This window comes from Coturnix japonica, chromosome 4 (assembly GCF_001577835.2).
Source record: "Coturnix japonica isolate 7356 chromosome 4, Coturnix japonica 2.1, whole genome shotgun sequence".
NCBI classification, from domain to species: Eukaryota; Metazoa; Chordata; class Aves; order Galliformes; family Phasianidae; genus Coturnix; species Coturnix japonica.
In genome coordinates this window covers 62,747,765-62,761,890 of record NC_029519.1, presented here as the reverse complement: position 1 = coordinate 62,761,890, position 14,126 = coordinate 62,747,765, and the positions used below count along the sequence as shown (strand labels likewise).

The following is a 14,126-nucleotide window of genomic DNA, read 5'->3' as shown; positions in this document are numbered from 1 at the left end:
AGATACCTCAGTGATCTCATATGGCTGGTCATGAGGCTCACCTTGGAAAGGCTCTCAAATTTATTCCTATGCAAAATAAATGTCTCCAGTTGAATTAGTTTGTCACAGTTCTGAAAAAGCAGATCTGTTAAATCATTCTTTGCGAAATTTATGTATCTAAAGGGACTGTCAGATGAAGGACACACCATATGAATTAACTCAGATTCAGCTATTGTCAAGGCTGCAATGTTCATGTTTGCAAATATGTTATAAATGTCATCCTGTGAAAAGTACATATCTGTGATTAAAACCTTATTCACTGTAAATGCTTTCAAGGAAGTGTCTGAATAGTCAAAGTGAGAACTTGTGACTTCCCCCTGTTGCGTTATGTTGTTGATATTGAAGTATTTAATGGATGAGTACCATACAGCCTGAAGGACTTCAATAAAATCTTTCCAATCCACTGACATATTTGTCAGTGTCAGATTTTGTAGCCTGGAGCCTTTTCTAAAATTATGTAATAAGATTATTAATTTTCTTGCATCGCCATCTGTGATTTCTGACAATGATAGGCTTTCCGTAGTATTTTCTATCACAACCCAACCTACATTAGCTTCAGACTGCTGATTATTTGTATATGAGGGTGGACTGTAGATATTTTTGTCCGGACTGTCTTCTAGAAAATTGTTAGGAACAGATGTAAAGAGTTCATTTTTCATAGCCAGGCCAATATTGCTCCAAAAAGTGAATGAAAACAGATGGTTGTAAATAAAAAAGTTCTTCAGATATCTCGTATTCCTTGCCATACTGCCTTATGGTTCCTTGGAGATGCTCAATACTTATACATCCATCTTTGTTCTAATCCTGCAACAACAACAAAAAAGATTGTATCATTAAGCAGCTATTCAACAGGTATCATAGAGATTGATTTTTTTAAGGTTCCAATTTGCTGTCTTTCCCTTTGACCCAGAGAACAATGAAGGCACTTACGATCTCAGGAAATACATTAAGTGACTACTGTAATTTCTATTTGGCAAAATCTGACATGTTTAATAAAAAGTCTGCTTCTTTCTTGTTTGATTTCATAAATGTTGATATGTGCAAGTTACTTATGGAATTACAGCTGTCATTCAGGGTACTACACAGGCTCCTCACAACTGCAGGACACTGTGACAGGAAAGTATAACATTTGAGGTCAGTACAGTCATCCTCTACCCAGATTCTCTGTTAAAGGATATGAACTAGACTCAACAGACATTTTTTTAACATACACTTGTGTCTACAAAACCTATACTGTAACAGAACAGTGAGACAGTAGGAGCTGCCATTCATTGGAGGAATATAACCTCCATATATATAACCATATATAAACATATATATATATAACCATCTCTATAATGATAATTAGCCATTCCACAGGCTTTCTTAGAATTGCACTACCAGGTCTAGAATGCATGTTTTCTTTTATATTACACAACCTATATTAAGATATCTCAACACTTCAACAAATAACTGACAGGCCACTAATTTTTGATTTTGTGGAGAATGCATGAAACTAGACTTGGAAGCTATCGAGACATAACAAGGCAGCACAGCAAAACTTGTCCAGCCTTCCTCCATATTCCATTTTGAAAAATTATATTCAGATTTACCATCTTAGCCCTCAAAACACATTTGGGCAAGTGCAGAGAATAAAAAAATAATCTCTACTCTCTAGTCTGTTCCTTTGACTGTTTGGGGAACATCACTTCTAATGGAGTAATCGGAGAAGCATGTTACACTTTGTAGTAACATACTTTTTTCATCCAAAATGTATCCTAAAATCTTCAAGCTTGACGAACACAGCACTGGCAAGATATATGCGGATAAGCAATTCAGTAGGCTATGCAAATCAAATTCACAGGGAGAACCTGTCCTGTTGTTTAAAGAGAGATCAAAACTCAGGTTCGAAGAGTTTGTACTGTGTGAACTCAGTATGAAGTGACTAACTTCTATGTATGAAATAATACAGAATGCATTAAGCTAGGATCAATAAGTATAAAGACACGCACTTTGCAAGTTATCAGTGTAACACAAAACTCAGGTGCTAGAAGTATCTTTCATAATGATGAAACATACTATCAGTTAGACCTAATCTTTAACTGTAGGAAAACTACTTCAATTACATCACTGTGACCCCCTTAACTATGACCATAGTACAAATACGAAAAGAACATTACTTGGCCAGCTTCTCTGGACAAGTTTACTGAACAAAAACAACATTCACTCTCATTTTTACCTGTATACTTATAGGATATCACACATTTGCTAATAAGTTTTTATGGAAAACATGGTCTATTTCCAAATAAGATGCAGAATGTAAAAATATGCTGTTTAGCTAACTAGAAAAAGCATAAACCCAATAAAAAACAGAACTTTCTTACCCGAAATCCCTGCTCTCCTACAAAGCAGAAAATGTGTTCAGGAAAAGACAAAGAGAAAACTTCCATCCTGTTCTGTAACAATACTGAGAAACACCTTTACTTTGTATCAAACTTGTTCCTGCCATCTACTGACAGCTTGAGAAATAACAATTCAGTAGACAGCCCCTCTGTATTTCCATGTAACATTAGTCAGAAGTTCCATCTTAGGAAGGTCTAAATATGGTTCTAACTACCAAGGAACTCATCTTCCTTTTTGGCTTAGCATACCACAATTTCATTCACGATTTAGCGTGTCTGTCATTCAAGAAGCAAAGGAAATAGTTTTCAATATTACTTTTTCATTCTACAGCATATTCTGTACATCACAGTTCCTTTCTCAGCTTCAAGTGAAAAGAAGTCATCCAGAAAAGAAAGGGAAAGGAAGGACAAACAGCACACAGCAGAACTTGGACAATTCACACTCCCGTTCTCATGCTGATAAGCCCTATGGTGGTACTGCATGGCTCTTTCTCTATCACTGTTGTTTACAGACAAGAATATTCCCATCTGATTTACAAGAGACACTTTGTGATGTTGTTACTTACAAGCCATGCTACTGCCTTCTCCAGTCTGAAAAGATATAATTCTTCCTAAGACAACATCTTTACTCTTCCACAGATCCCATTAAAAATCAGAGGCTAACCCTCAGGATCACTCCAGAGTTCTCAACAGATACATCTACTGCATCATCAGGAAAGGCACCAGAACGGGCGGCACGCCCCGATACTGATAGATAGACTGAAACTCCTCAGACATCAGCGTGCGACTCAGCGATACAAGCGCTCGTTCTGCTGTCACCCACCTTCATGGGGAGCCTCAGAGATCTGCTTGCTAAGGGCGTCGGTCTCGCTGCTCTGTCCCTATCTGTGAAGCAGAAACCGTGTTTGTTTTGTGAGCTCCCGCAGCCCTCCTCAGTGATTCATGGGATGTGTTATTACGCTTCCTGGGGCAACAGCGAGTAACTTTCTTCAGCAAAGGAAGTCTGGCGGCAGAAGCGATGCTGCAATGAACCCTGAAACTGCTGATCGCAGCAAAAGGGCAGGGTTTGCCCTAAAAGGAGGCAGAAATAAGAGGAAAAAGCGTCAGGGGCAATGCTGGAATTTTGCGTCACACCTCCGGGCTACTTTTCCTGTAACGGCCGGGCTGCCAAGGGGCACCTGAAGGCGAAACCGCCGTTGTTTAACTCTGCAGCCACCCGCTTCCATCGGAGTTCAGCTTTGTTCTGGGGGAGGATCAAACTTCCAGCGAACAAGTAAATAAACAGACGGATCCCAGCCCAATGGCTGCACTCGGTGCTGCTCACAACGCCTCGGTGTGCTTTATCGCTCCGGCTCTGCCGCACTCTCCCTGTCGGTCCCCCCAGGGTGGTGGCTGGACGGCGCAGCGCACACCCCGCCTCCAGCCGGCACCTCGCGGCGGCCCCTTCGCTCCAGACGGCCGCCTCCGACGGACGGAGGGAGAGCGGCTGCAGAGCCCGCCCTCCGTGCGGCCCATCCCGGCCGTCCCGCCGCTCCCGGCCGGCGCTCCCTCCTCCCCCCGCTGCTGCCGACGTGGCGGGGCGGGGACGGAGCCGGGGGCGCGACGGACTGCGGAGCGGTAAGCGGGGCGGCTGCTGTGCTTTACTTACTGCCGCTTTTGGAACCTGCTGTGGGCTGCTCACTGATAGATCGAGCCCGGAGGGTTTCAGCGAGAAAAAAGAAAGAAAGGGGAAGCTGCGGGTTGGAGGGAGCGGCTGTCCCTCCTGCTTTGCGCTGGGCGAGGGGGCAGGTGGCAGCCGGGCCGGATAACGAGCAGGGCGAAGCGGCAGCGGCTGTCGGACGGGAGGGCAGCGCTGTGCAGAGCAGAGCGAGGGGTCCGACGGGTGGTCGATCGCCGCAGCGCTGCTCCCTTTAGCTGAGCAGAGAACTGCGGGGCCACAGCGGCCCCCAAAGATGAGCTACTCCGGCAGTGTGTGTGTGTGCGTGTGATCCCTTATGTATTGCACTGCTGCTGCGTGTTTGCTGTCCGCATCCATCCCATACCAAACTATGATACACGTATCTAAAGGTTTAACTGGCTTTAGTGGAGGGCCGTCCTAGATCGCCTAGGACGAAACGTATTCATTAGGTGTCTCGCTCATTGCAGAGTGAGTAGTGTTAAAACTACAGCCATGGTTGCCTACATTGCCTCCATTGTTTAGTATTTGCAAAGTTTTAATGGAAAACTGCCAATGCTTGTAGCAGATGCAGAGATACTGGTGTGCAAGCACATGTTTTCTAAAGGTAAAATAAGTTCCAGTGTAAGTTGAAGTAATCTAAGCAGCATCAGCTGCTTATTTATTGATGACTCCTGTTCACTGATCCCAAATGCTATTCTTGGTGCTGTTCAAACAGCTGATCAACATCCAAATTAGATAAATGGGATGCTAAGGCTGCAGATGTACAGGATTCCGCAGATTTTACTAAGTTCCACTAGTATAAATACACGCTTGTCAGGCAGACTTCTAAATCTCTGTCATATTCCACTTTTCACCTTCTTTTCCTGTTCTTCAGTCTCTTCAAGTACCTCAGTCCTTCAGTGAGGTACTTTGGACTGTGTTAATTTGAATGGGAGTCAGTGAAATTGCAGCATCTCCAGAGAGATGGCTTGAGTTCACTTTGTGCCATACAACTCTGTGTGTAGACAAGACCTTGCAGTAACAGCTCTCTGTCAAGGTTTGCTTTACAGGTGCAGTGCCAGGCATGCTGTTGTTGTCAACAAGTGAATAGTGGTAATCACTGCACTGGGCTTTTGGACTCTGCCACTGCCCCTCCTGAGTCAGCTGTACAACTTGCTCAGTGCCTGGATCCTTGATCTACACATGACAGCATTGTGGAAAATACTTTGTTGAAAGATGTGGAGTAAATAAGGGAAAATCAGTTTTAAACTTAGAAAACCAAGAACAACAGTAACTGTACCTTGTGTAAACTTACCTTAGCTTCAGAGCTGAAGTTCAATCACACAGCTTACTTCTGTTAAGTAATTCTTAATACCTGACATAGTAGAACAGGTGAGAAGCATTGCACTCCCCAGGCAATAACCCTTTGAGACAAGAAATACAGACTGTGTTTGCGACGGATGCTTCCTGTCAATGAAATGGCTGCAGGGACCATGGCCTGTCATGTGTTCAAATTATTTCCCTTCTCCAATACATTAATATTACCACAGCTTTAATCTCACTGTGCTTTTTTCAGCTTCTCGTCATCCTCCTCACCATCCATCAGCAGTCTCTAGAAACCTGTGTAGGTGAAAGTGATGAAAATGAGAGTAAGAGCTGCTTGGCCATTGTGTTCCAGATCCCATTTAACTGTTGGCATTTCTTGTATGTCTAATATAGAACATTGGAGTTAACCATGTGGAAGCTCTCATAGTTGACTTCTCCAGACAAACAAACATCCTTTTTCCAACACCAAGCAGTATTTTGGAAGACAAACTATTTGTGCTTCTCTTCGTACTTGCGTGCAGTCCTGCGTGGTGAATAGTCTTTTGAAAGTAATCACATCAGGGCCAGTGTGACACATGTACCACAGGGCTCCATGTGTGCATGTAGGCTATGTTGTTTTTCAGTAGTAGCCTTTGGGGAGCACTACATATTTTATGGTCGTTCATCTGTTTGTAGTGTCTGAAAACACTAACTTGTTTTCTTTGTTCAGAATTGAAAATGTCTGAAGACTCATGTGATGGCATCCCATCTGAAGAAAAACCTGAAGTAATGGAAACACCCAGCACTGATGTATTGCCTCAGGAGTCAGTAGTGCACCCTGTGGAAGCTGAGATCCTGCCTGCATCCTCACAAGATGAGCAGGGACAGGCCGCTCAGAGTGCCAGTAATGAACAGAAGGGAGATGTATTTATTAATGAAAATCCTTTGACTGAAGAAATAGCTGAAAGTCTGCCTTCCAATGGAGAGGTGGCTGAAGACGTGCCCACTGAGTGCATTGAGACTGTAAGCCTTGATACAGAACCTGAGCCTGAAGAAACACCACCTGAACAAAGTAGTTCAGTGAGTAATGCTTTCTTCCATAGAAGCCCTCCCCTCCCTGCTCTGTAAGAACAGAACTTTATGACACACTTACACCGTTCTTTACCAAAACCTAGGGAGTTAAGTACAGAGAACCTTCACAGAGATGGAATCAGTCAGATTGCATCACCAGCATTTGGGAGCTAGGAACAGCTGAATCTCTCTTTGCTGGTATGGTATTAATTTGATCTTGCTAGCTAGGTCACAATAAAGCTATGCCAGAGTCTTAATAAGAAACTAGTCCATTTTATGTAGCCGTAGTACTCCTATGGTTTTGTTATCTGTTTTCCTGTAAAAGTCTCCTTCATTCAGCTCACAGAACAAACCTTGAAGAGGACAGATTTTAAGATGCATTTGCAGCACTAAGTCTTGTGCTTTCTCATTTTCACTTACTTCACAAAAATAAAGTTTCTTTCACAAGACTCAGTGAAACTGACTTTCATTGTTCCAAGCCAGTGGATTTTGCCTGTCTTTGGAAGACTTTCAGACATCCTCAAATTGGAAGAGGTTAAAATACATTGGTTTAGTCCTTCCACCAGGGACAGAGACCTACTCAAAGAGGTGATGGGATGTATGCACTGCACAGTACAGAGTTGAAGTATACCAGGATACTTCATCTTTTTGGTTTTGAGTTAATTGTGCAGAGGTGATATGTTAATTGTGACTCAGACACCAGTTTCTTAGTTTGATTTAAACATGGAGTAGTGATAACTACTCACTCCCACACATTAATGGGAAAAGAGGTCAGTGCCTCCTATGGCTCTGTTTTGATTGAATACAGTTGTTAGAAATTCCTTGTTCCCATTTACCCATGAGGAGACATGGGCAGAGAAGCCTCCAGCTCCCTGTAGAACTCAGAAAGAAGGTGAGTTCCTGCCTATTCTAGAGAATAACCATAATAAATTTGTATGGCGTCATAAGATTAGGTACCTGAAGAAATATTAGGACACCCATAAGGACGTTTATGGTGTTTTACGTGTTTTTGGGAATACGTGCATTTTGAAATAGCCAAAGGAGCAGTGCCACCTTTGACAGATGTGTCAGAGTGAGCTTGATGATCTCAGTTTGCTCCTGCAGTGTTGATAACATGGTACATCTACTCATGGACTACTTTTCACAAAAACTTAAGCTTCTATTAGAGGAACTGGTGGTGAAGGTCAAAACCTTCAAATAGTCATTCTGGGCAATTTCTCTGTGTTTTCTGACTATAATCAGTCTTCAGAAGGCATCGCCGTGATAACATGATTTTTAGTTGGTAGAGTAATATATCTTTTCTTACAGGCTGCAGACTCATCTAAAGCAAGTAGATGGGGAGCTTGGGGCTCCTGGGGCAAGTCTCTCCTGTCATCAGCTTCAGCCACAGTGGGTAAGTGTTCCATCAGTAAAGTCTGTGAAAATAAATTAAATCATCATTTTAAGGTCAATAGACACACCATGTCGTATCTTAAAGACATCCGAAGCTGGGAGTTCTTTACTTGACTAAGAATATTCCTAGATAGTTTTGTTCTAATTGGCTTAGCAAGCTGACAGTGTGCCATGACTTTTTTAATAGGACAAAGAACTTTCCTAAGCTGTGTAACATGCCAGTGTAATAGGCTTGTTTGTATAGAGTGAGTTACCTCATTGTGGCTGCTTCACAGGAAGGATACATAATATGATACAGTGACTGTCAGTTTGTGGGTTTTGAAGCCAGTGCCCTCCATCCCAGATTCTAGCATGTATATGTATGTGGTTTATGCATCATGACTTTTAATGGTACAGTATGAATTAATTTCTCAAATTATTCTAGCTTTCAATGACCCACAGTGAATCTGTGAAGCTTTATCACACCAGAGTCAGACAGCAGAATAATATACTAAAACACAGACCCTGTATTCTTTCTTTTATGCACTGATCTCCAACAGTCTATCAGCCCAAAATGTGCATATGAAATCTTCAGATAAAAATTAATTGTTGCACATAAAAAACACACAGACAAAAAGCGAAACATACAATACATAGTTCCCAGCAGGTAATGAGTTCCCACAGTACCGCTACTAAGCTGTTAGCTGATCAGTTCTCATCAAGGATACAAAGAACATCAAAAAATGAACCTAGGTGTATGGGAGCTGCTGAGTCATGGCCTGAACCACTGATTGAGCACCTGGGGAAAGGACCCAGTCAGCCCTGGGAGCACAGGTGAAGGCAATTCAGCTGAGTGGAAGGGGTGGGGCTTGGCTGTGCCTCTTCTAGACCTCATTTAAGGGCGACTGCCACTGGGAGATGGTTGCTGTTTGGAGTTCCTTCTCTTGTGGAGTTTTTTTTCCCTGTGAGCCTCAGTCTTCAGAGATGGGTGAGCACCTTTTGTATCACTGTTCCACTGTGTTGATCTTTCTGATTGTTACACTAGGAATTCAGAGTAATTGCTAGTTACTGAAAATGATGGATATGATGGAGTTACTGGCTTTATGGCCATGTGTAGTGTGAAGTAATTCTTCTTGTCCCCCTTGGACTGTCTGCTACTTCTGTCTGTTCCTCAAAGAAAGAGGGGACTTCCATATCATCTCTATTTTCACTTGCACTCATCAGTTTTTAAGTATGTTTTTTCTTCTGGCAGTCCATCAGTCAACATATCTAATAATCTTAGAATGTGTTTGTAAGATGTTATAGACTGATGTAAACAAAAGTTTCAGCTGAAAGGCAATGTATTTTATCCTTCTCTTATGCTAACAATCACTTTTGTGTAGTGATGTGGGTGGCTGGTTTTGGGGACTGATTTTTGGGAAGTAGAAATTAAGTGAGACCTGGATCTTTATCTAGATCAGTTTCTGAATTGCCAAGTGTGGCTCACTGTTTGATCACCAAAATGCTACTGCTAGTGTATGTGGAATGATAAGAAAACAAGGAATGTATAGATGGGTACCAAGGCATCTTAACTGGCTGTAGAATGGTGTGTGTTCTCTTGTATTAAACCATAAAGTTCAGCCCATTTCTTTTGGACTTGTAGAAGGGCCTGTGTTTTGAAACGTTAGTAGATGGAAAAAAAGATGATGCTTTCACAGATTTCTGTGAACTAACAGCATTCTGAAACAAATTGGGCTCAGTGTAAATGACAGAAAAGGAATAGTTGCATGTATAAAAATTACTCTGAATTGTACCAGTTGAAATTGTAATGGGGATTAATTACTAAAGTTCAATTAAATAGTTGCAGCAATAGGTGTCTTGGAACACAACTCTTTTAGGAGACTAATTTTCACTTGTGAGATAGCTGTGTTTACCTTCTGTTTAGATTTTGCAGTGAAGAGCTTTGTAACAGCTTTTAATGTTGCAAGTTCTAATATTACTTGTTACCAGGTGGACATTGTTTCTGTAGTCTTGTAGTGGCCTGTTGGAAAGGGCTTGGGAGACAAGCAACATGTGTTGTATCCCTTCTTATTATCTGCTAAATAAACAAGGCATCCTATTTGCAGCTGTTTGCTGCTTTTGTCTGTAAAGCTGCCAGTGTTGTCTATCTGTGAATTGCTATGTTGTATTTTAAATCATCTTGGTTTTTTGTGGGCAATATAAAGTGTTGGTTCATATACATCAAAAGTTCATTCTTAATTGACATTAAATACCATCTGACTGTGTCAACGCTGTAACTGATTTTCAGTGGGTGTAAATATGCAAGGATTTTGATGCCTAGGCAGTGTGTCTTGATAAGATTGTGTGATGCTATCTATTTTAAATGGCTGCATGAACACCACCTATATATTTGCAATGTTATTGTTATTTTAAGAAGTGCATACTTGGAGCAGATGGAATTGCTGAGGTGAAGGAGTATCCAAAATCAGAAAGGAAAACAAGAAAATTTTAAAATCAATTTTTCATGTGAAAGGTTTCACCATGTCACAGCAAGGGCCTGTCTGCTATTTAGTTACAGCAACTGGGAAAGTGTCTGAGCATCATGTACGTACAGCAACACTTTCCTTCTTTTTCCATTTCCTGGAATCTGCATCTCAGACATATTGTGACCCTGTGGTCCAGGTAGGGTTGAATCCCCATATTGACATCTAATAAATTTGAATCTACTATCCTATAGGAATTTATTAAAATATTCATTGAACGAAGCAGAAATCAAATTTACATTCTTGCATCCCACAGCCAGATACTGTTTCCATTTGTGGGTTTTTTTCCTTACAAGATAGTCTAAGTTTGACATTGGATACTAAATCTTAATTAACAACATTTATATTTATTTTCTGTGAGATTCTATTTTGGATGCTAAATCAAGCACCCTAATATTTTAGGTTCAGTGAACTATATGTAACTCAAAATGCCACATGCATACTCTTATATTTGTTCTAGGAAATCAACGCAACCAGTAGTAGTGTATAGGCTTACTTCCTAGGTGTTTGTTACCAAAATGCATGCTTGATCTTGTAAAGCATTTGCTGCCTGTCACCATCACAGGCATGATGTGGGACTGGGTGTACTACCTATCTGATCTGTATGGTAACCCTTAGCAAGAAACAGAGAGAAGCAATAAAAGAAGCTATTGGGAATTTCCTTAACTTTTCTTCTTTTTATTAAATACTTATTCCACTTTGAAGTTACTCTGTTTAATATCTGAGCAGTTTAATAACAGCAGCTTCATCTCCTATTCTACAGCAGAAAATGGCTTTGCTATAATTCAGATCATTTAAATATTGCTTATTGTTTTAGCGTAGCATACAGTATAGGGAAAGCTTCTTTCCTGGAATTAGACTTATTAACAAATTCAGTATGTGATTTTTCTTTCTGTCTGTCATTTTCTTCATATAACTTAGCCTCTTGTCAAGTGTAACAAGTATTTCACATTCCTTGTTGGTTTTTTGTTGGTTTTCAAAATTACACAATGTAAAAATAGCAGAACAATTTGGGGTGGACTAGATAATGGATTGAAGCCTTAAATACATTCAGCTTTTGCCAAATACTTTTGCCTTAAGACTGAACTGATATTGTTGTTCAAGGACCTCAATCTCATTATCCTTCAAATCCTGATTTAGAGCTTCCAAGATCAGTGTTTGTACTGTGTGACTGTATGTTTGGCATTGTTGATTTAAGTTTCCAGCAGTAGTTTCCATGTAATTTGCTTATTGTGTCCTTAACACTACATACTGCTACTGATTGTTTTGGTGATGGTTTTGTTTTCAGTAGATCTTTGGCTTTGAACTGACTTCAGTGTATATTGATCAAGGTCCCTTTCTCTGGAATTTCCGCCTGTGATAGGCAGGTGTGGCACTCCTGCATGCAGCAGGTTCTACAGTGCCTCCATGTCACTGTCTGAGCCATGCTTAGTGTCTGACACTAGGTGTCACACTAGGAAAGTTATTAGCTGTGCCACAGTTACTGAGATGAAGAGTTTTCTTTTGTTTTTAAAAGGAGCAGGAAGTTTGCTTTTTCCATCTGTGGAGCCACAGAGGAGTTGATCCATTGCAGTAGTTGCTGGGAGAATGAAGTGGGAGAAGCAAGCTCATTGTGATCTTTAGACATAACTCTGTAGTTGCTATCATCATTTCCTTTCCAAAGCTATTTCTTTTAAATTGTACTGCTTAGTAATCAGCAATTATGCAATCCAGTTTTTAATTAACAGCTGATAAGACTTACCAGCTGTTGGACTACTAGTGTGATGAATTATTAGTGCAATGGACTTATGGATTACTAGTGCAAGCTAAAGCAGTCTAATGGCTAGCAGCCACTGAAATGTCCTGCACTTCTCTTTTCCTTGCATGTTTCTTCCTCTTCCCTGTGCCTTTCTGAAAACCTGATATAAACCTCTTATGCCAGTAAGAATAATCTCCAGGTTTATTGGAATAAGAATAACCCTAGAGAAATGGAAAAATGCATTTTCTGCTTCTTCAGTGCCTTGAACCAATTTGCTGTGGGGTGAGTAAAATGCAAAGGCAGGTGGAATGCAGAAATATGGGAAGCAGAAGGAGCAGGACCTCCCATACCAGCACCAAGGAGCCATTAGGTTGGCTTAGCTATAGCATAAAACCTTGAGCCTGAAGGCTTAAGTGAGGCAAAATACCTTCTCAGTCTGTATTTGAAGCTTGTGACTTTTGTTCTTTAAAATAAACAGCTTGTGTGCTTGGAAGCTTGTGGGTTTTTCTTCCCAACTAAGCTATCTGCTAGCTTTAGGAAAGCTATTACCTTCTACAAGCCTTGCAGTCCCATTTGCTTTCTTTATAATGTATGATGTTGGAGAGCTTGAGATACAAAAAGCTGTTGCAATAGCATATATGCCTATTACCATTTTATTAAAACTTTCATAAATTCTGTAAGAGGATGTGAAAGCAGTTTCATTTCAGAGCTTAGTTAGAATTATTCATGATTTACAGACTAGATAGCATAAATCTTAACAGAATCTAGCCTGTACTTTTCTTTTAAACAGAAGGAAGATACTTCTGCTGAAGCCCTAAAGTGAATGGAGGGGGCAGTTGGGTAGCCTGGAAGTGAGCGCAGTTTGTTCCTGTGTGACCTGAGCACAGCTGCCTTTTTGCACATACTTTTACACATATAGTGGAGCAATTCCCCCTAGCCATGTTCAGGTTCATCAGCTTCAGATGGTGTAGTGAACGCCTTAATCTTTAGCTGAAATCTTTAGATAAAGATTCCCTTGTTTATTTAGATGAAATTTTAATTGGAAACCTCCTGTGGTAGAGAGACTGTGGTAGCCAGGAGTGAAGTCTCCAGCTCTTCCTCCCTCTGCGGAGTGCCTGGGAGTATGAGGTTGACAGGGAATGGAGTTAACTGCAGAGTGTGGCTGTGACTTCACATGTGCAGTACTGCCCTCCAGATCTGCTTGTCTGACTCTTTCAGCTCTGTAGGCGATCCAAACCTACTGTGTTGGGAGGTTGAAGATAAGTGTGCCTGGTGTGAAGTAGGATGTATCTGACTAAAGGATCTGTGTTCACCTTGATCCGGCCTTGGGCAGATCATGCAAACTCAAAGATAGGCCAAGAGTTTTGGAAGTGCTTGAGAAAAGCTTCCTCTTCAAATGAAAGATGGCACCTAGCAAGCTGAACAATAATATTCCACTGAAATTACCAGCAAAGAGATGAAATCATGCAGGCAAGAAAAGCAAAACCAACAACACAGAGAAGCAAACCACATGCTTATCAAAGCTATTCCACTTCTGCTATTACAGATGAGTAAATGAGATCATCTGAGGTGTTTCCAAGTTTACAATATCAGTTCAGTTATGTTATGAAATAAACATAGTGTGCTGCCACCCCCTGAAATGTAGGCTTTTCTCTCATAACCCCTTGTATTTCTGTGCATTATGGAATCATGGATAATCATTTTCGTTTCCAGCACAGCATGTAGTTTGATTGCAATTGTACATGTGTGTATCTTTACAGTGCTGTGTTGCTTCAGTTGCAATATTCTGTTTCCATCTGGTTTTGTTATTATAGCTAAAGGTAACGTGCCGTGCAGCTTAGTTCAGCAAAACCACTTGTAGCTGACCTGAATGATTTTCTTGTTGTTCTTGTGTGCATAGACACAGCCTTGAAAATGCTGTTTTATAAGGCTAAGGAGATATAAGCTCATCTGCAAAACAATGATTTATGGAAATCCATAATTTGTTCACAGAAACTTGACATTTTTACTTAAATTTTTGTATAGTTACAGATGGCAATGTT

The 14,126-nt window shown here is 40.9% G+C and overlaps 2 protein-coding genes across 5 annotated transcripts in view; one reads left to right on the top strand and one right to left on the bottom strand.

Moving 5' to 3' along the window:
• LOC107313817 (toll-like receptor 1) overlaps positions 1–2,903 on the bottom strand; it is a 15,648-nt gene extending 12,745 nt beyond the window's left edge. The window contains 2 exon segments of the mRNA XM_032444609.1: positions 7–843; positions 2,403–2,903. Of these exon segments, the coding sequence (XP_032300500.1) occupies positions 7–785 (779 nt within the window). The 5' untranslated portion in view covers positions 786–843; positions 2,403–2,903.
• A 1,006-nt stretch (positions 2,904–3,909) lies between these two features.
• FAM114A1 (family with sequence similarity 114 member A1) overlaps positions 3,910–14,126 on the top strand; it is a 28,966-nt gene continuing 18,749 nt past the window's right edge. The window contains exons 1-3 of one of the 4 annotated variants that reach the window (XM_015862479.2): positions 3,910–4,037; positions 6,113–6,462; positions 7,762–7,846. In XM_015862479.2, the coding sequence (XP_015717965.1) occupies positions 6,121–6,462; positions 7,762–7,846 (427 nt within the window). In that variant the 5' untranslated portion in view covers positions 3,910–4,037; positions 6,113–6,120. Of the gene's footprint in view, positions 4,038–6,112; positions 6,463–7,761; positions 7,847–8,738; positions 8,813–14,126 lie in introns of those variants that run through there. The other 3 variants (XM_015862478.2, XM_032444611.1, XM_032444610.1) reach the window with 3 other exon arrangements.